This window comes from Onychostoma macrolepis, chromosome 09, assembly GCF_012432095.1.
Source record: "Onychostoma macrolepis isolate SWU-2019 chromosome 09, ASM1243209v1, whole genome shotgun sequence".
NCBI classification, from domain to species: domain Eukaryota; kingdom Metazoa; phylum Chordata; class Actinopteri; order Cypriniformes; family Cyprinidae; genus Onychostoma; species Onychostoma macrolepis.
In genome coordinates this window covers 30451173-30478102 of record NC_081163.1, presented here as the reverse complement: position 1 = coordinate 30478102, position 26930 = coordinate 30451173, and the positions used below count along the sequence as shown (strand labels likewise).

The 26930-nt window shown below is 36.8% G+C and overlaps 1 protein-coding gene across 2 annotated transcripts in view; it reads left to right on the top strand.

Annotated features, from left to right (window-relative positions):
• nr1i2 (nuclear receptor subfamily 1, group I, member 2) overlaps positions 1-26930 on the top strand; it is a 35942-nt gene that overhangs the window by 4164 nt on the left and 4848 nt on the right. For both annotated transcript variants that reach the window (XM_058787834.1, XM_058787833.1), the window contains exons 2-6: positions 7744-7934; positions 13229-13359; positions 14182-14348; positions 14440-14723; positions 14811-14956. In XM_058787834.1, the coding sequence (XP_058643817.1) occupies positions 7762-7934; positions 13229-13359; positions 14182-14348; positions 14440-14723; positions 14811-14956 (901 nt within the window). In that variant the 5' untranslated portion in view covers positions 7744-7761. The remainder of the gene's footprint in view (positions 1-7743; positions 7935-13228; positions 13360-14181; positions 14349-14439; positions 14724-14810; positions 14957-26930) is intronic.

Below are 26930 nucleotides of genomic sequence, written 5' to 3'. Positions count from 1 at the left end.
GTTTCACTGAAAATACAAAATATTTAATTTTATTTACTGAAGAAAAAAAGAAAAAGAAAGAAGTCATACAGGATTGGAACAACGCGTAGGTGAGTTAATGATGACGGACTTCTCATTTTTGAGTCAACTATTTATTGAAGTTCTTTCTCATTCAGCTCTTTATCTCTTCTGGTTAATTAATTTGGCTTTAACTGGAGATTTCTTAGCTTTTAGCTGAATAAAGCTTTGTGTGTTTACCATATTAACGGTGGACTGACTCAAGAGAGAGGGTTGCACCACTATGCTCGGTTATACACAATGACCTGTGTGAACGGTCACTATTCAGAAATATTTGACTGAATGCCATGACCAAACCAAATTTGTTTTTGAGGGAGCTGTGCACTAATATGAAGGAAACTTGCAAAACAGGCTAAAACGTTTGTTTGTATAGTTCTGCATCAACAAAAAAAAAAAGAAAGAAACCAAAACTTCAAGCTTTGCGTGTCACCAAGAATCACACAGACTCAAAGCTAGACAACGTGTGTAGATGCTTATTATAATATAAGCTCATCATGTAAAGCTTCTGAATGTTAAAGAAGTTACTCTTTGACTGAAAGTTGTGTTGTGTTTTAGAATAGAATTTCAGGATGTATAGCTCCTTATTTTCAGAAGAAGCATTATTTTATTATTTTCCTCATTGAATAAGAATAAATCTGTAAAGAGGAAATGTAAAATTAAGCTAATCTATTACGGCTGGCCATATAAGTGAAATGATAGATTGCTGCATTAGATTTATATCGGATCATATTTGATTATATTATTTATATTGGATCATATTGATTTATTTTATTATAATTTTTTTTCTCAGTGTTGAGCATTATAACCACACACATTTCTGTTAAGCTTATGAATGCAGTGGCCAATCAGAGGCGTTTAGATTAGACGCTGCTGAAAAACACAGAGTTTATGCCAGAGGAGGCCTTCACAATTAGGAGGCCTCTTTCAAAGAAACAATTGCCTTAAAAAGGAATAATAATGATAATAATTGCCACTGGAAATTGATTCCTGAAGGCAAATAATGGAAAAGTTTGTTTCTGAGTTTGACCTTTTGTTGGCAGACACTTTGCAGTACACTTATTAATGTAATGCATCTTACACTCAATGCAATACAGACTGAAAGCAAGAACATTTAACATTCAATTCTTTATTTAAATAATAATAATAATTCATAATTCTCCATTATTTCTTGTGAAACCTGCATCACAGCAGGTTTAATTAAACAAAAAGTCAATATTTGCTACATGTTGTTTCAGTTTCCGAAGAATGCTTTGTGCAGTTTGTACTGTTGGCCTGTTTCTAATGTGATGACCTAGTTGCAGTTAGCTAAACATGAGCTGCTGCACTAATGCAGCCCTGCGCTGTTTGGACATTCAGTAGAGTTGCTTTTTCCATAGGGAAATATATCATTACTTTACTAAAATAAATGAGGGTAGCCTAGAGACAAATAGTCTCTTAATGAATGCAAATATTGATACACAATAAATGCACAACATGTCAAAGAACCACAAACCAATGCGATGTTGCATTACAGTGAAACTATGGTACTTAATTTTGTCCAAATTTCTTGTGGAGATCAACTGTCTTGCATTCTCAGCGCATCAATAATGGTTTATCAAGTGATACAGAAGAAATACAGAATAGTCAATAAGCCTATAAACTTCTGCAGTTTATTTAGCCTGCAGTGCACAGGCTCAGTTTTATGAGTTATCTGTAAGTATAGTAATGATATTTGCATACTGAGTTGTGAATGGTTTTATCATCCTTGCATATATTTAACCGTTTATAGCTGCTTTTTACACTTCACGTTGACTATAGTGCCGACGGAAATGAATAGATGTACTGAGTGTCATGGGAACGACAAGGCCGCTGTGATGACGCATTTCATCTACGTAGAATTAAAGACTTGAGCTCAAAGGAATAGTTCAATAGATGGATAAGTTGCTCAACAATAGATCCTCTGCAGTGAATGGGTGCCATCAGAATGAGTCTTTAACTTGACATAAACTTTTAATAAACCAATCACTAGATCAATTAGGCCAAATTATGCCTGATGTATAATGGGGGATTAAATCAGTGAAATTACAACGTATCAACCCATTCATGTGTAATGACATGACTAAGTGCATTTTCACATTTATTAAAGCAGCTGGATGTCACTGCAGGCTGTTAATGTTGCCCCAGTGTGATTTTAGTGAGTGTTCTCTGTCCTCTCTCTCTCATATTCTGTCTTCCTGTCTCTCTCCCCCTTCCCCTCCCCAACAAAAGAATTTCAATAGGTTTGACAGCTGGTTATATAATTTTTGAACTTCCTGGTAATTTTACAGTATCCCAGGCAGCATTTTTAACGCCAGAGTTTTGGAATGAGCATATTATGCACTTAAATATAACAATTCATATTTCCTGGAATGTTTTTTCCTAAACCCCAGAATTACATTTTTATTTTTATTTTTATTTTTTTTTTTTTATTGCAATTATTAAAGCCTGTTGAACCTTTTGTCCTCAGGCGTACAATATGACCTCATCATAGAGGAAATGTTCAATGAAGTGCAGGACTCCAATCAGTGAATGAGTGCACAGTCTCTGTGAATAATGAACACTTATATGCTTGGCCAGCCAGCGGTTAAAATTATATACAAGAAAGCACACTTGACTAGCTTATTAAAGATTAAGATATATGCATAAGAGGACTTCCAGATGTGCAAATTAACAGTCCTAGACCTAGATGAAGTGCTATATGTGTGAAATCCACTGATGTAAATGAAATGTGCATGTAATTGTGCATTGCATTAAAGAACTCTGTGATATATTACTAGAGAGTAAAGACTACAATGAAAAAAAAAATGTTGTAGAAACTATTTTCACACAGAAAAAGTCCACGCTCAATTAAGAAACAGCAAGTAACACACTGAATTAAAAATGCCATTTTGAAATAGAAAGACTGAAATAATATTTTCTTGCTAAAAATACCTAACTTTTTCCCCTCACATGTGACAAAGCTGGGTGACTGTGTGAAGACCAATTAATCACACTAAATATGGCTTTTTCAATTCCAATCAGTGCCATTACACATTTCACATGCATGAAAATGAAAAAAAAAAATCAGATACATAGCTCCAAATATTTAAACAGTGAAAGATTTAAACAAAATGAACAACAAATGTTTTATTTAAACTTTTTATTCAACTTTGCACTCAATTTGTAATTAGTAGATTAGTACATAGAGTAAAAAAAAAGGTGAAATGTAAAAAATAAATAACAGTGGCCTCAGATTTTGAACCCCACCAGTGGTGCACAGTGGTCTTCTCAAATGAGGAGGCAGAGTCCTCAAAGTTTTTTTTTTTTTTCATTTTTTGATCAAATGTAAATTCATGTCCCAATCACATTTTCTTGGTTAAATAAACATTACTTACAGAAAGTAAGAAAAAAAAAAATATTTTATATTTTTATATTAACAATGTAATCAATATTCTATTTATTAAAGCAGAGTATGAATCTCACCAAGTTAATGTTTTTAAGCATTTTACTTTTATTCCAAAACAATAACTCAAGGCAGTAACAATTTAAACAATATATTTTATTTGTGAACATATATGTTCAGCTATTCTTTTTAGTAGTTAACATAACTACTTCTGAATTTTTCAGATCATCAGTCATCAAAGCTCTGTAAATATTGGTCACTGACACGGAGATTTAGGCCTAAATTTCATCACGCTGATTACTCACTAAAACTCTCAAAGATCATGTTTTCGGGCCATTTCAAGTCTTATTTTGATGTAACAAAGTGGTTGTATCTAAACGTGTGAGTTGTTTACTTTTTTTTTTTTTTTTTTAATTAGTCTTCTGCCTTTATATTGATCATTCAGACTGGTTCACGAATGTGCATGAACACAAGAGGCGAGATTTATTGCCTGGACCAATCACAGCCGAACATATCCAGTCATATCACGATGGAGGCATTGCCATCTCTCACGTGACTTTCCCCCATTCATTCTCAATTACCCGCATCAAACTTAGGGTCTGTTAAACATCAATGGGCTCAGGGGAGCCAAGAGAGATGCAGACTCCTAATGTAACTTTACCTGCTGGTGTTGCTATTGGACAATGTTTCTTTAAAAAAAAAACAAGTGATTTATACACTTTTTAATGTTATATTTTGTAATATTGCCGTTGTTTTATTTTTTCACTACAAATTTTTTCTCATCCAATATTTTGAGGAGGCACTTGTCTCCCTTGCCTCCTCAGAGGAAACTCCCCTGAATACACACACATGCACACATATGTAAACTTTCATCTTCTCAACCTCGTAGTTAAAAGGTCATGTGCACAACCTCAGAAAATACTGGATTTCAGCAGAAAATCCGATTTGATCCACATTCAGCTGAGGTTTGAATGTAGTCAGAGTCACAGTCACATGAGGATGCTTTGACCTGAAATGAAGGGTTATCTTACTGTATTAGCTGAAAAGAAATACAAATCAAATACAAATCAACAAATGTAATTTTTAATGACAACAATTAGCATGCTGTCAGTGCACTGTGTGATGTTTTCCAGTGATGTAAGAAGACAGATTTATAGAGCATTAGCAAAATGTATTTACACAGCTGAGGACCAGACACACTCACATCCCAGCTTCATGTGCTCACTAATTGTTAGTTAAGCACAGAAATATGTATATACTGATCTAAAAGGTGAACCCAGGGTATACTTATGACCACAAATGAACTAATAGCTACATGTAGGACCGGACAGGTGTACTTTTCTTTTTTTTTTTACCCCCGTCATCCATTATCTTGATGAATTTAGGATTTGGAGAAGAATAGCAGCTGAGATGAATTGGAGCTGTTGTTCCAAAATTGAATTTCACAATGCAAATCCTAAACAGTCCAGAGGGTAGTGGGTCCAAAGTGTTGTTAATCACAAGGGAAAGTGAACAGTGAAAGGCTAGAGGCGTTGCTAATGCAGAGATTGAATGGATAATAGGCAGGGTAATTGGAGCAGTGGGGGGAGAAATTAGCACTTGAGAGCTTCCTCTCGCTTCTGATAAACCTGTACTCAGATTGTATGTAGGCAAAGGACAACACTCTCAGAAAATAGCACATTACTTAACCAGCAGGTTATTGCTCTTTGGACCCAGAGAGTGAACTCAGTCTGACCTTGCAGAGTTCATCTGCGTCAACTGTCAGCATTAAGGTCCTTAAACACTTTAATCTGCACCAGTCTCCGTAAAATAGGTCACTATTCTGTCTAGTGGCCTTTCTTTGGTCGTGTACCATAGTGTGGAAGCAGATATTTGTGTGTTCAATTAAAAATTAACCCTGAGGTGCTGTAGTCAAGGCTGTTGAATGAATGGCAGTTAAACTGTGTTATATCAGTAAGATGATAGTGAAGGATTAATAATTATAGTTACAGTTTTACAGATGATTGCTGGAGTGAAAGAAAAATGCTGTTATTTTTTTACTCATGTTATATCATGTCATTATAAACCATGGAACACAAAAGTAGATGTTTAGAACAATGTTGAAGTTGCTCTTTTTTAAGTTGTGCACAACTTATTGTGCTATATTGCAAGACTTCTGAAGCCATACGATAGCTTTGAGTGCTGAAATTTTTTTATTATTTTTATTATTCACTCCACTTTTATGTTACTGCTCTCAAATCTCAATTTTAGTTGTTTTTCATTTTTGAGTGAACTGTCCCTTTAAAATTGTGTTGGTAGATGGGAATTTATTTTATGAAACATCTTTTAGGAATTTTATTTATTCAACACAACATGTCAGATATTCTGTGCTAGTTCATTTGATCAACAGTGAACAGTCCAATAAAAAAACCAAAAACAAAACGGAATATTGTGAAAATTATTACAGTTAAAAATTTTCTATTTGAATATATTTTAAAATGTTGTTTTTTTTCTGTGATGCGAAGCTGAATTTCAGCATCATTACTCAGTCTTCAGTGTCACATGATCCTTCAGAAATAATTCTAATATACTGATTTACTGCTTAAAACACATCATTTAGGCTATTTGAAACAGACATTTCTGTAACATTATTATTATTATTATTATTATTATTATAAGTCGCTAAGACAAAATTATCTGCTAAATGAATAAATATAAATGTTAATTGATTACACACAACTTTTTGAATTGATAGTTAAGAATAAAAAACAGAATTATTCAAATTAAATAGAATGATATAATAAGCCAATTGTAACAATAAATGGGCTATTTTATACATTATGACAAAAAAAAAAAAAACCAGTATGATAAAAATATAGGAAGAAGGAAAAAGTGTTGTTTTTCCCCTCATGCACAGGGAGAATTCTCCCTGTGCATTTCATCCTTCTTCTGACACTGAATAACCGTATATAGACTATTATGCTGCAGGTACTTCAGTATTATGGCTTAGAGGGAGAGTCTGACTTGACCAATGCTTAGTGGTCCCACGTGGATACCATGGCAACACATAATTTCAGCTTTGTTTGGCATTGCTGTGTGTGTATGCGCCGTGTTCTTTCAATGGCTTATTTAGGAGAAAGGTCTTGCCCTGGAGGACACGCTCTAGATTTCTGCGCTACACAGATCATGCAAAGGGTATGTTTCCTGAACTCTGAACACCTGCTCTGCTTTAAATTTACATTCACAGCCGAGAGTGATTCAGTCTGCTCATGAATAGCTGTCTAATGGTTATGTGATGATTGATACATGATTTATTAACTGTGACTTTATTATTGGAGCTTTCAGACAGCTTGGTTGTAAAGGTGGTTTAGATGTAGTCATTTGTGTGAACCATGGATGTTATATTGGTAAGTTTAATACACTGCTGAAATTGTCTCGTTGTATTGTGTTATTAGAATTTTTTTATTTTTTTTCCAAAATCATCTGACCATTTAACATAACTGTATTTCTTCTCTCAAATAAGAGAAAGAGAATTCATACAATTTGTATTGCTATGCATTTGAATTGTTATAGAATATGTAAGATGGCAATCAGACCTCAAGACCTCTCGCTCTTGCTTTCTGTGCTTGTTTTCCTTTTAGGACCAGTTCAGATAGAGTATAAATATGTATTTAATAATGCATGCTGATATTACCATAATTTAAATATTAAAACTGAATGAAGATGTTGCACAGGTGTATTATATTCTGTACTCTAGAGAGGGTGTGTATATTTATTTATATATGCACACACACACACACGTTTTTTTGTGTGTATATAAATGTATATGTTTGTGGAGTACATTTACATACATATATAAATGAAGTGCTACAAAAATAAAATATGCAATAACAAATGCTAAACGGACACAAAGGTGCTTTGTGTGAAATGAGTCGACCAAGGCAATTCAAAATATTACCATTCTGTACTGAGGCAGTGCAAATGTTATGTCTCTGCATATTGTGTGCCGGAGGCAGATGCTGCAGGAGCCAGTATTAACAGCAGTGCAGTACAGTATGTGGTGGTAATAGTGATTGTGGTCATAATTCTGTGTTTAATGGTATTTATCCATAACCATATTTCTCCTTTGGAGTCATAGTAAATTAATCTGTAGAAGTTTAGTGAATGCAGCCTAATTTTGGATGTTCAACAGCTTTTGGTTTTCAGTTTTCTGAAGTCATCTCTACTTGAAGTCATTATTTGGAGAGACGTCATTGGTGGTAATGAGAGGATATGAGTGATATAGTGACATGTGCCTTTTGTTGCAGTGCTTACTTCAGCTCAGGATGAGTAAAGAATTGGAGGAGCTTTCTCCCCTGGGCGACTCGGGACACGGTGATGGGTCTGAGGAAGAAACAGAGGAGGATGATGAGCCCAAAATTTGTCAAGTATGCGGCGACAAATCCACAGGCTACCACTTTAACGCCATGACCTGTGAGGGCTGCAAGGGCTTTTTCAGGTGAGTGAGCAAACAGACCTTTCCCAGCCGCCCCTCCTTCAACAGATGTGTGGAGGAATTGGAATGGAGGATTATTTACTCCCCCTCATGTCCTTCCAAACCTGTATGACTTTCTTTCTAGTGGGATGTTTTGCAGAAAGTCCAAGCTGAGAGGGGGAGTAAATGATTACAGAATTGTCATTTTTTGATGAACTATACTTTTAATAATCTGTCCAGTTGACCCAACTGTCCCAGTACACTGGTTCTTTATTGGCATTGATGGTTCCATGAAGAACCTTTAAAATGCATGGAATCTTTCAAATGCAGAAAAAGGAACTGTTGGCTGAAAGGTCCTTTGAGGAACCTTTTTGTGTAGGAACAAAACTTGACAAAGGACATCAATTATATGTTTGTTCAAATATACTTTCAGAGTGTGTAGTTTTATAACAGACCTTGGAGAAATGGTTCTCTTCCTGAACTGAAAATGTGAAATATGACCCTTAGGATGTACATAGATCTTTAAAAACGGCTAAATCATCATTCAGTTTTTGCATACATTTTTTGAAAGCAGCCTTTGAAAAAGAAAGTAATTATAGGGTACAGTAGCACATATGAATTTGTGGCCAGTCCACATGTTTCACAGCACATTGTGTGCGTCCAGTCACATGGTAATTTTTTTGTTTCCCAGGGTGCTTTCAGCATTTTTAAAAACATGAGAATTATACTGGTTAACCCTCTACAGTACAATGAGGAAAAAAATATTTGTGATGTTTTTCCTACTTAAAAATTGGACACTATAACAATATCAATAAACATTTTCGTTATTTTTTTTTTAATTAATTAATTTTTAAAGTTTGTTGCCTCAAGGCAACATTGTACCACAACGGAAAAATTTGAACATTTGACATTTTCATGCAAAAAAAAGAAATATATTTATTGAAAACATCAATTTCTTTAACCAAACACTTGAACAAACAGAATTATCTAGTTTTTAATGTGTTGCACGTGTCATATTTAATAAAAAGTAACATTTCATATCCAGCTGTTGCTCTCAGGCAACATTGTACCATCGTGGATCACAAGTATAACTAAACTTTCATATCTGCTGTCATACCAGAATAATATAATCAGTGTTGTTTCAAAGTAAAAAATTTAAAATCATCATAACCTTATACTAATATGCACTTTATCCTTACAAGCAAGCACATGCATGTAAAATCTCTTACTTCACTAGTGACACCTTATTGCTTGTGAAAGCTGAGGAAACAATTAAACTCCACAGAAAATTCATAATATGTGCAGATATAGTATGAGAATTACTATTCTTGAAAATGCATTACAAAATCATGCAAAAATTCTAATACATTTAGATAATTCTAACCCTTTTCCTTACAAATATCATATACTTGTATTCTAACCTAGTATGCCTGCATGGCCTTATGCGATTCCATTACGGTACAATGTTGCCTTGAGGCAACATGCAGTTTTTTTGTCATTTCCTTTGATACATTTGATTAAATATTATGTAAAGTTTTTGAAAATACTTCTTTACTTTCCAATGAAGGTGACTAAGATTTTTTTATAGGCAATTACATGTATGGAAATTGATGAAAAATGCACTTTTCATTGGACAAAATACGGAGTCATGTGACGTGTACATGTCCTGAAAGTGGAAACAAAATGGACCCCTGTGGGTCATGTGACCACTTTTTTGTATGTTCATTTATTAGTACTTGACCTCTACTTCCCTGAGACAGCATTGATCAATTAAATGAGTGTCTCATTTTACAAATCCGATTCCAAAAAAGTTGGGACACTGTACAAATTGTGAATAAAAAAGGAATGCAATAATTTACAAATCTCATAAACTTATATTTTATTCACAATAGAATATAGATAACATATCAAATGTTGAAAGTGAGACATTTTGAAATGTCATGCCAAATATTGGCTCATTTTGGATTTCATGAGAGCTACACATTCCAAAAAAGTTGGGACCGGTAGCAATAAGAGGCCGGAAAAGTTAAATGTACATATAAGGAACAGCTGAAGGACCAATTTTCAACTTATTAGGTCAATTGGCAACATGATTGGGTATAAAAAGTGCCTCTCAGAGTGGCAGTGTCTCTCAGAAGTCAAGATGGGAAGAGGATCACCAATTCCCCCAATGCTGCGGCGAAATGAGCAATATCAGAAAGGAGTTTCTCAGAGAAAAATTGCAAAGAGTTTGAAGTTATCATCATCTACAGTGCATAATATCATCCAAAGATTCAGAGAATCTGGAACAATCTCTGTGCGTAAGGGTCAAGGCCGGAAAACCATCCTGGATGCCCATGATCTTCGGGCCCTTAGACAGCACTGCATCACATACAGGAATACTACTGTAATGGAAATCACAACATGGGCTCAGGAATACTTCCAGAAAACATTGTCGGTGAACACAATCCACCGTGCCATTCGCCGTTGCCGGCTAAAACTCTATAGGTCAAAAAAGAAGCCATATCTAAACATGATCCAGAAGCGCAGGCGTTTTCTCTGGGCCAAGGCTCATTTAAAATGGACTGTGGCAAAGTGGAAAACTGTTCTGTGGTCAGACTAATCAAAATTTAAAGTTCTTTTTGGAAAACTGGGACGCCATGTCATCCGGACTAAAGAGGACAAGGACAACCCAAGTTGTTATCAGCGCTCAGTTCAGAAGCCTGCATCTCTGATGGTATGGGGTTGCATGAGTGCGTGTGGCATGGGCAGCTTACACATCTGGAAAGGCACCATCAATGCTGAAAGGTATATCCAAGTTCTAGAACAACATATGCTCCCATCCAGACGTCGTCTCTTTCAGGGAAGACCTTGCATTTTCCAACATGACAATGCCAGACCACATACTGCATCAATTACAACATCATGGCTGCGTAGAAGAAGGATCTGGGTACTGAAATGGCCCATAGAAAACATTTGGCGCATCATAAAGAGGAAGATGCGACAAAGAAGGCCTAAGACAGTTGAGCAACTAGAAGCCTGTATTAGACAAGAATGGGACAACATTCCTATTCCTAAACTTGAGCAACTTGTCTCCTCAGTCCCCATACGTTTGCAGACTGTTATAAAAAGAAGAGGGGATGCCACACAGTGGTAAACATGGCCTTGTCCCAAATTTTTGGAGATGTGTTGATGCCATGAAATTTAAAATCAACTTATTTTCCCCTTAAGATGATACATTTTCTCAGTTTAAACATTTGATATGTCATCTATGTTGCATTCTGAATAAAATATTGAAATTTGAAACTTCCACATCATTGCATTCTGTTTTTATTCACAATTTGTACAGTGTCCCATTTTTGGAATCGGGTTTGTATTTAAAAAAACAAAAATACGTTGTGTTGCCTGGAGGCAACATGGTACCATAGAAGGTGAACAAAAGATGTGAATATTTACATTTTGAAAATTAAAAAAAAAAAAAGTTTCCTCCAGAAAGCAATATTAGCCACTCATGACATTGCTGCTCTTTTGATTTATTTATTTTTTTTGTTGTTGTTGTCATATAGACCCTTTTTGCGTGGGCGTCACGATTACGTCACCGCGCTAGCTGGAGGCAAAACAAAGGGAAAACTGGAGGCGGCCAATTCAAACCAGCGCAGATTCGGCTACATAAGGAGCTTAAAATATCATCTTGTTGTGATGCTGGATGCAAGAATCGATGTAGTACAGGCTCCAATTTGAAATTTTAACGCATACCTGCTGCCACTCCCAGACAAAAAACCGACGACGGCTGTGTTTAAACGAGATGAAACGAGCGAACTGGACAGAAACTATCGTCAGAAATGCTTGCGTTTGCAGCGCACACTTCTTATCAGAAAAGGTTAAATAAAGCATTGTCTTTTGTTGTTATGGATTATGGTTTGTGTTGTGTCTAAAGATTTCTTATGCATCTCACAACTATGAAATAGTGTCTGTGTGCATGTGTAAAACAACAAACTGATGATGTATATGCTTAATCATCTGTAATTGTTGTGATTGATAGCGGCTGGACTTTCTAAGAACTTAGTAAGAATAATCAAATACAGAAAGTTCAAAATTAATTTCTGGAATTTTTATTTCTAGAAACTATTCACATCTTCCTTTTAAATGTACTTTATGTAAAGTATTGTAAACTTAACTTACATAATTTACAGGATGTATATACTTTAAAATAACTATTTGGCCATGATACATACATCTTCAAATAATATATCATCACATTGAATGTTTAACTTTTTGTATTTTGGCCCAGTTCACTCTCGCGTAACATTAGCTGTAAAAAATAGCCTGCTGAAGTTGAAATATACATCTTCATGACTAGATGGACTCAGGTGAGTTTCTCTTTACTACTCGAGTCACTCAATCGGAGGTAATCCTGTCAGATCGTCCATCCATGAGCATAGGGTCGGCCAATCTGACTTTGTCCGTTAAAGTTAACTTATTTAAATAACAATAATGGTCCTGCACAGTGAGTGACCTTACATATGCAGGTAAAATCAGATTTTCTCCAGCCATTGTTAAAAAAACAAGGTAAACAAACTTCATAGCTAGCGTTAGTGAAGCGGTCAGTGGAATCTTTCTGCCTCCAGCTAAGCCCCGCCCACAGAAAAACGTCACACACACACACACACACACACACACACACACACACACACACACACACACACAAAAAGGTCATTGTTTATTCACCCTCATATCTTTGCAAACCGGTATGATGTTTTTTCTTCTGTGGAACACAAAAGATATTTTTAAAGTGTTGTTTTGGACCCCATCGACAAAACAGCCAAAACATTCTTTCAAATATTTCTATTAGCTGAGCTCTTGTCATACAGATTTGTAAAGACATGAGTGTAAGTAAATGATGACAGACATTTCATTTTTGGGTGAACTAATACTTCATCCAGGGCTTGGGACAAAACAAATTTTTAAAATGAGGTGCTCCAAAAATGCATTCCTCTGATTATATGTGATCTAACATTTGACCTGTTCTAAAAAAAGTAATATGTTTAAAATGCATTTATTTCATGCTAAGTATAGTTCAAATCTATTACCATATTTACTGACATAACGCTCAAGACTGACTGATATAAAAATTATACAGTAATTAAACTTTATTTGGAGTATCACTTGTGCACGATGCACATTTCTTAATATGGAGCCTAAAATTTGTTTTAATGTCACTATCGATGAAGATTGTATGATCTTTGAATAATATCGGTCATGCTGGTATCTTGCGGGGTCTTACTTTTCTGCAGTCAGCGAGATTGACTCTTGCATATGCATGTGTGTGTGTTTGTAAGGCGCGCCATGAAGCGACCCGCACAGCTCTGCTGCCCGTTTCAGAACGCCTGTGTCATCACTAAGAGCAACAGGAGACAGTGCCAATCCTGCCGACTCCAGAAATGCCTCTCAATCGGGATGAAGAGGGAGCGTAAGTTTGATTGAGCTTTACTTTCTGTATTCCCGAATCCCTAAGAAAGTAGAACTCAAGGCAGTGTGATAAATGTTTGATTAATGGTTACGTTTATTAGCCTAATAATAGTAATCAGTGATGAACGGTCATTCCGCCAAGTAATTTGTTGAAGACTGAATTAGTCTGTAGGCTGCGCGTGGTTGTCAAGCAACCAGACAGTTTGCCGTATTAATATAAAATTGTGTGTTCACCAGCGTGAAACATGTTTGAATTTGTTCTGCACTGCAGATTTTTACCTTATCACTTATTACAGCCCAGTCGACCTTCACTCATTTTCTTGCATGTGTAATACAATAAGCATGTTTAATGTATACCGTTACGTTTTTTTAAGAAATAAATGAATGCTTTCATTCTGCAAGGATGCATTTAATTGGTCAAATGTGACATTTATTCAGCTTTAAAAAAATCTATTTTAAATAAATGCTGTTCTTTTAGGCTTTCTATTCGTCAAAGAATCACGGCTTCCACAAAAATATTAACCAGCACAACTACTTTCAACTTTGATAATAAGAAATGTTTCTTGACAATCAAATCAGCATATTAGAATAATTTCTGAAGGATCATGTGACACTGAAGACTAGATTAATGATGCTGAAAATTCAGCTTTGCATCACAGGAATAAATTACATATTCAAATATATTCAAATAGAAAACAGTTCTTTTAAATTGTATTACAATTTCACAATATTACGATTTTTACTGTATTTTTTTTATACCTAATTGTGTATAAAAATTTCATAGTGTAACCTTCACTTCAGTTCCTGTGGCTTTTTTCATCAGTGATCATGTCGGATGAGGCTGTGGAGAAGCGGAGGATGCAGATCAGGAGGAAGAGGATGCAGGAGCCTGTAACGCTCTCCCCTCAACAGGAAACTGTCATACAGGAGCTGCTCACCGCACATCACAAGACCTTCGACATGACTTGCGCCAACTTTGTTCAGTTCCGGGTAACATATTTACCTTATTATGATTCAGACAAATGTGTCTACTGAAATATGTTTTAAAGGACTGTCTTTATCAGAGGTTTTGTGTCTGCAGCCTTTAGATCGAGATCAGAAATCCATTTCTGAGCACAGTCTAGAACCAGACAGTGGCAGGTTCTTTCACACAACCATGCACAAACCACCATCTGAAGATGCAATGCAACGAAACATCAGCTTTTCCTCGCCCTCGTCCCCTTCCTCCAGCGTTCAGAGTACTGAAAATAAAGAATGGAAGCAACATAAAAGTGCTATTTTCACTACTCTGCCACATTTTACAGACCTCACCACGCACATGATCAAGAATATAATCAACTTCAGCAAAACTCTTACAATGTTCAGGTGAACACTGGCTCTTACATCTGAAATAAAGATTCGTAACTGGTGGTTTATAAGATTATAATGAAGTTGTTGTGTTTTGAATGGCAGGGCTCTAATCATAGAGGACCAGATCGCGCTGCTGAAAGGTGCCACCTTTGAGATCATTCTGATTCACTTCAACATGTTCTTTAATGAGGTGACAGGCATCTGGGAGTGCGGCCCGCTGCAGTACTGCCTGGATGACGCCATGCAAGGTGAGGGGCTTCATATGTCTCCATTAACCTCAAGGTCACTATTCAAAAGATTTTTTACATTTTTTTATGAATAAATACTTTAGTGAATTATTCAACAAGGACGCATTAAATTGATCATAAGTGACATTTATAATTTTACAATTGCAACTAAAATAATTTTATTTCAAATAAATTATGTTCTTTTGATTGCTCTATTCATCAAAGAATCCTGAAATGTTTCTTGAGCAGCAAATCAGCATATTAGAATAATTTCTGAAGGATCATGTCACATGTGACACTGAAGACTTGAGTAATGATGCTGAAAATTCAGCTTTGACTCACAGGAATAAATTACATTTTACAATATATTAAAATATTATTAAAGTTTTAAATAATTATTTTATATTTAATTTATTTATTACAGGGACAATGCATATTAATAAACATTTCCGTCAATATGCCAGAGTTAGCCAGAAGGCTATTTTTCACCTGCAGTCCCTAGACAGATGGTAAAAGTCACCCTAAAAAAACTAAGTACATAACAATAACAATTACAATACAATTAGAGAAAAGTACTATTAAGCTAAAATGTACAATAGAAACACAACAGATCAACTTTCAGACAAACATCAGACAGAACACATACACACATTTCACAATATTACTGTATTTTGTATTAAATAAACAACTAATTTTTTTTCAAAAACATTAAAAAAATAGTTTTGAATGGTAATATAAAGCGTAGATTCACATTTTTAGAAAATATTTCAAAATATTACTGTTTTTAACAGCGACTTTTTTCAAAAGTGTACAAATCTTACTGATTTCAAATTTATTTTTCAAAAAAAATAGACTCTGTACCAAAGAACCTGTTACAATGTGTTGCTGAAAGACAGGCAGTAAACTGGGTTTTGTCCTTAACACAAAGTTTTTAATCCAAAACACACTGGCAAACAGCCACAGACGAGAGGTACAACACTATAAACGCAAGTGAGACTGGACCAAGAACACAGAAAAAGGAAGAAATTAAATACTGATACAAACAAGGTAAATTAACAAGACACAGCTTAACTAAAGATCTAATCAAATCAGAAACCATGTCAACAAACGATAAGTGGGGGGAAAAAAATAAATAAAAAATTCAAACAAAGGCATACAGGAACTAAAGAATACAAACTAAAAGTCCAAGAAACTGAAACTAACTGAACATCTCCATAACGTAATGTCTGTTTTTTTGTTAACTCTGTATTAAATACTTACAGATAAAAGGTAATTTATCTCATTAGACTTTTTTTTGTTTAGAATTTAAGAGACACAATGCACAAGTAACACAAACCTGTTTCACATTATATACTTGTTACGTTCCCAGTTAGTCTAGGGTTAGAGGAAGCAGTAACAGAATAAAAAGGTGATGTGAGGAGGCAGCAAGGTTCAATTCCCAACTCCAGTGTTTTAACAAATGTCAACTCAATATCAAGAAAACAAGTCCTTTTATTTTAAAGATATGGGAAGATGTCAAGGCTTCAAGACGGGGCAAGGCCAAAATAACAAACAAAAACCCTCTAACTACTAGGGAGAAACTAACTAAGCTAACACAAAGAAAAAGAAAGAAATACAATCGATACACTAACTCCATAACTAGCATAAACAGGAGAAAAACAAGGTATAAAGAAAATGGCACCCACCGCTCTACTAACATATTCCTAATAAATTAACAATAACTTCATAAATAACAAAGAATATCAGAAGAAGGTACAAAGAAATGATAACTTCTAAACCAAACCAAATTTCTTGTTTTAAGCATCAGTCACCACAAAAGTATTAACACTATAAAGGAATCAATTCAACAACATATTAAATCAAAACAACTAATAACGCTTGTGGGGTTGAGAATAGAAGCCTCACGTCACGACGCCTCACACCACACCACACCACTGTGCAATGGTGCAGCTTAAATCCACAGTTTCTCCTCCTCCTGCAATCACATCAGATCACGGAATCATTGGAATCAGGTGGCAGCCATTACCTCCTGCTTATGGGAAATAAAGAGAGAGAGAGAAAAACAAATAACTCCTTGGACGTAACAATACTACATTATACACTCTTGAGCTAAAGACAAAAAGAAAAGTAATTTATATATATATATATATATAGGTGCGTCTCAAAAAATTTGAATAGAGATTTTTTTTTTTTTTTTTGTAACTTTATTTCAAAAAGTGAAACTTTCATATATTCTAGATTCTCTTTTTTTAAATTATTTTTTATTTTGATGATTAGACCTTACAGCTCATGAAAGTCAAAAATACAGTGTCTCAAAATATTAGAATATTTCCTAAGATCCAAAAAAGGATCAAGTTCAGAAAAGTTCAAGTTCTTTGAAGTATGTTCAATCATGCTCTCAATACTTGGTCGGGCTCCTTTAGCACAAACTCCAGCATCAGTGAGGTGTGGAATGGAAATTATCAGCGTGTGGCACTGCTGAGGCACTATTGAGCCTTCAGCTCGTCTGTATTGTTGGATCGACTGTTTCTCATCTTTCTCTTGAAAATATCCCATAGATTCCATATGGGGTTCAGGTCAGGCATGTTGGCTGGCCAATCAAGCACAGTAATATGGTCAGCAAACCACTTGGAAGTGTTTTTGGCTCTGTGGGCAGGTGCTAAAGTCCTGCTGGAAAAGGAAATCAGCATCTCCATAAAGCTTGTCAGCAGATGGAAGCATAAATTGCTCCAAAATCTCCTTGTAGATGTCTGCACTGACTTTTGACTTGATAAAACACAATGAACCAACACCAGCAGACGTTACAGCACCCCAAATCATCTCTGACTTCGGAAACTTCACACTGGACTTCAAGCAGCTTGGATTCTGTGCCTCTCCGCTCTTCCTCCAGATTCTAGACCTTGATTTCCAAATGAAATGCAAAATTTACATTTATCTGAAAAGAGGACTTTGGACCACTGAGCAACAGTCCAGTTCTTTTTCTCCTTAGCCCAGGTAAGATGCTTTTGACATTGTTTCTGTTTCAGAAGTGGCTTGGTAGCCCTTTTCCTGAAGACGTCTGAGCGTGGTGACTCTTGATGCACTGACTCCAGCTTCAGTTCACTCCTTGTGAAGCTCTCCCAAGTGTTTAAATCGGCTTTGCTTGACAATATTCTCAAGCTTGTAGTCATCCCTGTTGCTTGTGCACCTTTTCACCCAATTTCTTCCATCCAGTCAACTTTGCATTTAACATGCTTTGATACAGCACTCTGTGAACAGCCACCCCTTTCAGTAATGACCTTCTGTGACTTGCCCTCTTTGTGGAGGGTGTCAGTGATTGTCTTCTGGACCATTGTCAAGTCAGTAGTCTTCCCGATTATTGTAGTTTCAAAGAACAAGAGATACTCAGAATTTTTACTTGTAGGGATGGTCATTTAATGAAACTCAAATGTAAATATTCTAATATTTTGAGATACTGGATTTTGACTTTCATGAGCTGTAACACTTGGGAGAGCTTCACAAGGAGAGAACTGAAGCTGGAGTCAGTGCATCAAGAGTCACCACGGTCAGACGTCTTCAGGAAAGGGCTACCAAGCCACTTCTGAACCAGAGACAACGTCAGAAGCATCTTAACTGGGCTGTGGAGAAAAAGAACTGGACTGTTGCTCAGTGGTCCAAAGTCCTCTTTTCAGATGAAAGTAAATGTTGCATTTCATTTGGAAATCAAGGTCCCAGAGTCTGAAGGAAGAGTGGAGAGGCACAGAATCCATATTGCTTGAAGTCCAGTGTGAAGTTTCCACAGTCAGTGATGATTTGGGCTGCCATGTCATCTGCTGGTGTTGGTCCACTGTGTTTTCTGAAGTCCACAGTCAACGCAGCCATCTACCAGGAAATTTTAGAGCACTTCATGCTGCCTTCTGTTGACAAGCTTTATGGAGATGCTGATTTCATTTTCCAGCAGGACTTGGCACCTGCCCACACTGCCAAAGGTACCAAAAGCTGGTTCAATGACCATAGTGTTACTGTGCTTGATTGGCCAGCAAACTCGCTGACCTGAACCCCATAGAGAATCTGTGGGGTATTGTCAAGAGGAAGATGAGAGACAGCAGACCCAACAATGCAGATGAGCTGAAGGCCACTATCAGAGCAACCTGGGCTCTCATAACACCTGAGCAGTGCCACAGACTGATCGACTCCATGCCATGCCGCATTGCTGCAGTAATTCAGGCAAAAGGAGCCCCAACTAAGTATTGAGTGCTGTACATGCTCATACTTTTCATTTTCATACTTTTCATGCATTTGCACCCATTTGTGCGCTCATGGGCGTGCTGATCTAAAAAAGAGGTGTGTTCAGGCGCATTGTTGGCGCGTTGCTATTTTGAGGAACTGAAAATAGACTGCGCCATAGACCAACTCAAACCTAGTATAAAGTCAATGGCGCAATATTTTTTTTTTGTTATATAAAGTGTGCGTTAGTAGAAAATGCGCCTCTGGCCGGGTCACTTTGACCCGCTGGGCACTTTGCTTATTACACACAGGGACGCGCAGCAGCACACAAACATGCCAAATATTAAAAATTAAAGGATTACAGTGTAAAAGAATATTATTGTGTAGGCTGCATAAATATAAAAATGTCATAATGGATAGTCATTGCGTGTATAAGAATTAGCCAGCCTATTTGCTCGTGCATGAGCAGATCTGTTTGCGGAGTCTGTGCGCCTTAAAATTCCGCCGTTTAAATAGGGAATCCGCCATAGCACGAGCACAACTTGCTCTTAAACGGAATGGGAGATGAGTCTCTGATTGGTTTATTGCACATTATGCTCAAAAACACACCCATTACTCAGTAAGAGAATAGGGACAACACTTTTAGACCACGCCGAGCGCTGACCGTTTTCCTGTCGTTATACTAGCAAAGTGGATTCGGAAACGCCCTAAGTGCACCTGTGCTGTGCGCTTTAGACCATGCACTTAGGTCGTTCAAATAGGGCCCATAGGGTTAGATGACTTATTAGTACTAACCAAAGGTTTCCATGGTTTTCCATGTTTTTGTATAAGTGGTGTGCTATTCTAGAGTCTTGTCATCAGTGTAGACATATGCACATTGGCATTTTATCATTCATTGCATTGAATATTGCAAGTACAATACAGAGCAATGCTTAAGAGGAAGAAAGCCATGTGACCATGACCAAACAAAGCAGTAAGTAAAACAAGACCGATTTGATGATAGACTGAAAAGGTCTCTGCCACAGACATAATGCTCCAGCTAAGAGAAGGAAGGGGAAGAGGAGAACACTGGAGGAGAAACCCCCTACAGCGCTGGAGAGGTGTTGAGAGCACAGCAGGACAGTATCTGAAGATAATGAGGGGGATGGAGGCAGCATGGCAGTGCTGAACAGCAAATAACATCTCAGGGAAAAAGTGAACAGAATAGCCAGGCTTTCTTTAAAATGATTCTGTGAAACTGCTTCAGGAAGCACTTCCTGCCTTTTTACATGGAACTGAAAATAGAATACTGCGTATACTAGTACTAATAGTATAGTCTGCGTTTATTGGCATCTTCATTACTTTAAATGGGATTGAGTCAATTAAACTTTCATGCTTATTTTTGACTTCAAATATCAGACCTATTTTAAAGCGTTTTGAAAAAATAAAATCAAAAAGGTAATTGTAGCTTTTTCCTGGTAATTCTGAGGGTTTTTTTTTTCTTGAAATCGAATGTTTATATGTATAATTGTGACATTTACGAGTTTTGAGTTTACTTCTCACAATCTTGTTTTTTTTTTTGCCACGGAATAAAAAAATAAAGGTAATTTGACTTTAGCTCACAATTATCTCTTTTTTTTCACACAATTGCGAGCTTATATCTCGCAATTCTGACTTTTTCTCAAAATTAAGAGTTTACTTTTTACAAAACTGTTTTTCTTTTCTTTTTTTTCCACCGCAAAAATAAAAAATAATAAGGTAATTGTGACTTTTTATCTCACAGCTTGGACTATTTTTCTTGCAATTGCGAGTTTATATTTCCTAATTCTATATTTTCTTCTTAGAATTGCGAGGTTATATCTTAAATTCTGCATTTATATCTCGCTAATTCCAGGTTTATATCTCACAATTTTGACTTGTGCAAAAAAGTCATAACTGTGAGAAGAAAAAGTCACAATTAACTTTTTTTTTTTTTTTAATCCCATGTAGAAACAAGTTCCATTAAAAGACAAAGATTTCCCTAAAACTACAAAAACTCTTTTGAGCATCACAAGAGCAACATCAGCAGTATGCTTTTGGGACAGGACTATCTGGCCCTTGTCCAACCACAGACGGGAAAGTGGAAAACCAGTTTGAAAACAGTCATTACCTTTGCAGCTAGTTGGAAATGACACACTTCAGCATTAATCCTTTCACACATAAGTTTGAAATGTTTTAAGTGCCACGCTGCAAAAATGTGTGTCAGTGAACAGAGAGACTTCAGGCAGAAGAAATGCAGTGAAACTGGTTAAGGTAGCCCTTTTCCTGAAGACGCCTGAGCGTGGTGACTCTTGATGCACTGACTCCAGCTTCAGTTCACTCCTTGTGAAGCTCTCCCAAGTGTTTAAATCGGCTTTGCTTGACAATATTCTCAAGCTTGTAGTCATCCCTGTTGCTTGTGCACCTTTTTCTACCCAATTTCTTCCATCCAGTCAACTTTGCATTTAACATGCTTTGATACAGCACTCTGTGAACAGCCACCCCTTTCAGTAATGACCTTCTGTGACTTGCCCTCTTTGTGGAGGGTGTCAGTGATTGTCTTCTGGACCATTGTCAAGTCAGTAGTCTTCCGATTATTGTAGTTTCAAAGAACAAGAGATACTCAGAATTTTTACTTGTAGGGATGGTCATTTAATGAAACTCAAATGTAAATATTCTAATATTTTGAGATACTGGATTTTTGACTTTCATGAGCTGTAACACTTGGGAGAGCTTCACAAGGAGAGAACTGAAGCTGGAGTCAGTGCATCAAGAGTCACCACGGTCAGACGTCTTCAGGAAAGGGCTACCAAGCCACTTCTGAACCAGAGACAACGTCAGAAGCATCTTAACTGGGCTGTGGAGAAAAGAACTGGACTGTTGCTCAGTGGTCCAAAGTCCTCTTTTCAGATGAAAGTAAATGTTGCATTTCATTTGGAAATCAAGGTCCCAGAGTCTGAAGGAAGAGTGGAGAGGCACAGAATCCATATTGCTTGAAGTCCAGTGTGAAGTTTCCACAGTCAGTGATGATTTGGGCTGCCATGTCATCTGCTGGTGTTGGTCCACTGTGTTTTCTGAAGTCCACAGTCAACGCAGCCATCTACCAGGAAATTTTAGAGCACTTCATGCTGCCTTCTGTTGACAAGCTTTATGGAGATGCTGATTTCATTTTCCAGCAGGACTTGGCACCTGCCCACACTGCCAAAGGTACCAAAAGCTGGTTCAATGACCATAGTGTTACTGTGCTTGATTGGCCAGCAAACTCGCTTGACCTGAACCCCATAGAGAATCTGTGGGGTATTGTCAAGAGGAAGATGAGAGACAGCAGACCCAACAATGCAGATGAGCTGAAGGCCACTATCAGAGCAACCTGGGCTCTCATAACACCTGAGCAGTGCCACAGACTGATCGACTCCATGCCATGCCGCATTGCTGCAGTAATTCAGGCAAAAGGAGCCCCAACTAAGTATTGAGTGCTGTACATGCTCATACTTTTCATTTTCATACTTTTCATGCATTTGCACCCATTTGTGCGCTCATGGGCGTGCTGATCTAAAAAGAGGTGTGTTCAGGCGCATTGTTGGCGCGTTGTTATTTTGAGGAACTGAAAATAGACTGCGCCATAGACCAACTCAAACCTAGTATAAAGTCAATGGCGCAATATTTTTTTTTTGTTATATAAAGTGTGCGTTAGTAGAAAATGCGCCTCTGGCCGGGTCACTTTGACCCGCTGGGCACTTTGCTTATTACACACAGGGACGCGCAGCAGCACACAAACATGCCAAATATTAAAAATTAAAGGATTACAGTGTAAAAGAATATTATTGTGTAGGCTGCATAAATATAAAATGTCATAATGGATAGTCATTGCGTGTATAAGAATTAGCCAGCCTATTTGCTCGTGCATGAGCAGATCTGTTTATGGAGTCTGTGCGCCTTAAAATTCCGCCGTTTAAATAGGGAATCCGCCATAGCACGAGCACAACTTGCTCTTAAACGGAATGGGAGATGAGTCTCTGATTGGTTTATTGCACATTATGCTCAAAAACACACCCATTACTCAGTAAGAGAATAGGGACAACACTTTTAGACCACGCGCCGGGAGCGCTGACCGTTTTTCCTGTCGTTATACTAGCAAAAGTGGATTCGGAAACGCCCTAAGTGCACCTGTGCTGTGCGCTTTAGACCATGCACTTAGGTCGTTCAAATAGGGCCCATAGGGTTAGATGACTTATTAGTACTAACCAAAGGTTTCCATGGTTTTCCATGTTTTTGTATAAGTGGTGTGCTATTCTAGAGTCTTGTCATCAGTGTAGACATATGCACATTGGCATTTTATCATTCATTGCATTGAATATTGCAAGTACAATACAGAGCAATGCTTAAGAGGAAGAAAGCCATGTGACCATGACCAAACAAAGCAGTAAGTAAAACAAGACCGATTTGATGATAGACTGAAAAGGTCTCTGCCACAGACATAATGCTCCAGCTAAGAGAAGGAAGGGGAAGAGGAGAACACTGGAGGAGAAACCCCCTACAGCGCTGGAGAGGTGTTGAGAGCACAGCAGGACAGTATCTGAAGATAATGAGGGGGATGGAGGCAGCATGGCAGTGCTGAACAGCAAATAACATCTCAGGGAAAAAGTGAACAGAATAGCCAGGCTTTCTTTAAAATGATTCTGTGAAACTGCTTCAGGAAGCACTTCCTGCCTTTTTACATGGAACTGAAAATAGAATACTGCGTATACTAGTACTAATAGTATAGTCTGCGTTTATTGGCATCTTCATTACTTTAAATGGGATTGAGTCAATTAAACTTTCATGCTTATTTTTGACTTCAAATATCAGACCTATTTTAAAGCGTTTTGAAAAATAAAATCAAAAAGGTAATTGTAGCTTTTTCCTGGTAATTCTGAGGGTTTTTTTCTTGAAATCGAATGTTTATATGTATAATTGTGACATTTACGAGTTTTGAGTTTACTTCTCACAATCTTGTTTTTTTTTTTGCCACGGAATAAAAAAATAAAGGTAATTTGACTTTAGCTCACAATTATCTCTTTTTTTTCACACAATTGCGAGCTTATATCTCGCAATTCTGACTTTTTCTCAAAATTAAGAGTTTACTTTTTACAAAACTGTTTTTCTTTTCTTTTTTCCACATAAAAATAAAAAATAATAAGGTAATTGTGACTTTTTATCTCACAGCTTGGACTATTTTTCTTGCAATTGCGAGTTTATATTTCCTAATTCTATATTTTCTTCTTAGAATTGCGAGGTTATATCTTAAATTCTGCATTTATATCTCGCTAATTCCAGGTTTATATCTCACAATTTTGACTTGTGCAAAAAAGTCATAACTGTGAGAAGAAAAAGTCACAATTAACTTTTTTTTTTTTTTTTAATCCCATGTAGAAACAAGTTCCATTAAAAGACAAAGATTTCCCTAAAACTACAAAAACTCTTTTGAGCATCACAAGAGCAACATCAGCAGTATGCTTTTGGGACAGGACTATCTGGCCCTTGTCCAACCACAGACGGGAAAGTGGAAAACCAGTTTGAAAACAGTCATTACCTTTGCAGCTAGTTGGAAATGACACACTTCAGCATTAATCCTTTCACACATAAGTTTGAAATGTTTTAAGTGCCACGCTGCAAAAATGTGTGTCAGTGAACAGAGAGACTTCAGGCAGAAGAAATGCAGTGAAACTGGTTAAGGTAACCCGTGTGTGAAAGACTGAACCTGTCACTAGCCAAGTGTGACTCCTTGTACTTTGCTTATGTCACTTATAGCACGAACTTAGAAATGACTCATTGAAAGACATTAAAGGACTAATTCTGTGATTGAATTTTCAACATCATTACTCCAGACTTCACAGGATCCTTCAGATATCATTCTAATATGCTGATTTGCTGCTCAGGAAACATTTCTTATCATTATTAATGTTGAAAAGAATTCATATGTCCTTCCTGAACAAAAGTACACATTTTGTCAGACAGACAAATACATATGAACTCATGATCTTCCACATTCACACAACAATGACACCTGTTCTAAATTCAGAAACGTGACTCATCACGGTGAAGTAATATGGAGAAAGTAGGATTGATGGCATTTCAACACCATGTGAGCTGATGATAACACTACAATTGAGAAAATCTGTCAAACCTTGTGCTGTTCCTTGCTATGTGGGTGAAGTTTATTTTTAATAAGGTCTGTTCATGTCAGTCTTATTTTCATAGTTTGAGGTGCAGACTGTTTTATTAATATATACAAGCTTAATTAATATTTAAAGCGTTTTGAAAACATAAAATCAAAAAGGTAATTGTAGCTTTTTCCTGGTAATTCTGAGTTTTTTTTTTTCTCGCAAATGCAAGTTATAAACTCGTAATTGTGACATTTACGAGTTTTGAGTTTACTTCTCACAATCTTGTGTTTATATATATATATAAAATAAAAATTTGTTTAAAAAAAAAGAGGGTTTCAACGGCAACATAAACAAACGTTACTGCGCATGCGCGCTTTTGTGGCCCTAACTTAACTTCCGGTAGACATCCATATACAATCAGTAACAACAGCTAAGTCCCTCTAGAGTAGATTATGTTTTGATAACAAGCAAAATATGTTTACTGCGTAAATCAGACTGACTGAGATGCAGCGATAACTACTTGGACAGACTTATTAAAAATGCAATTAAATTCATCCTCTGCCAGCAGGAGGCGCTTTAAAGCGGAGAACTAGAGGTTCCCTCGGAAACGGCTTTTGGGCTGTAGTTACACAAAGCAGCGCTGAGCTTACAAACGCTGCTTTATCAGGCATATAACTTGCAAGATGAAATGAAAATGACATCGAACATTTTCTAAAGACAGTGTTCCTTCAGAAATACAGTGATATAAAAACGCCTGCGCCTCGTTTTGATTTTTAAACGTGCGTTACGTGCTCATGTTTATTCAACGAAGCCTTTTGGAAATCGGTCAGTTTTGATATCGCGGCGGTCGCCACAAATAAATAAATGTATGTGAAACACATCCCACAGCACAACAACCTGAGCCCAACTTCATTAACCGGCGCCACTAACAAGACCGACAAACAAACACAGATCGGAAGTTAACTTCGGTCCAGGCGCTTGCGATAAGCAATAAGGTATGAGAGGCCGTGCTGTATCGTGAATAAATCACGGCTGTTCGCATCGTGCCTAACAACGCCCTTCAGCCGTCATTTATTCACGATACAGCAAGGCCTCAAGTACCTTATTGCTTTTATAAAACGGTTACCACACAATAAAAAATATTTTAAAATGTATGTATTGAAATGTTACTTTTTTTGAAGCAAGTTCGTTAAATGCTGTCCTTCCGCTAAAAAATAGTTCCTGACAGCAACAGTAAACAGCAAGAGAACGTTCCGAACCTGCCTCTCGTCTAATGGAGCTTAAATAAAAACAGAGCTCTTATCATCCGCTGTCATTTATTTTTTAAACACCATATATGATATTTTCTCACACACATACATCTGCTTATCTCTCAGCTTGAGAAAACTTCTGTTTTCCGTCTTTTAATTTTAAAACAGACCGATTCGCGGCACAGCGCGAGTTTGCAAGCGTCATTACAGTGTAAACTGATGGACACACAGAATCATAACTGAAACAGAAAACTAATAAATTCAGTAATATTCCCTCCTCACTTCGGAAACTGCAGTCTTTCACTCAGACGCGCGCCTCACACACACATCTCCGCTTGTGAAGCGTTTATTTAGACAGGCGGGTTCTCAAAATTAAAGATGAAAGATGCAACATAA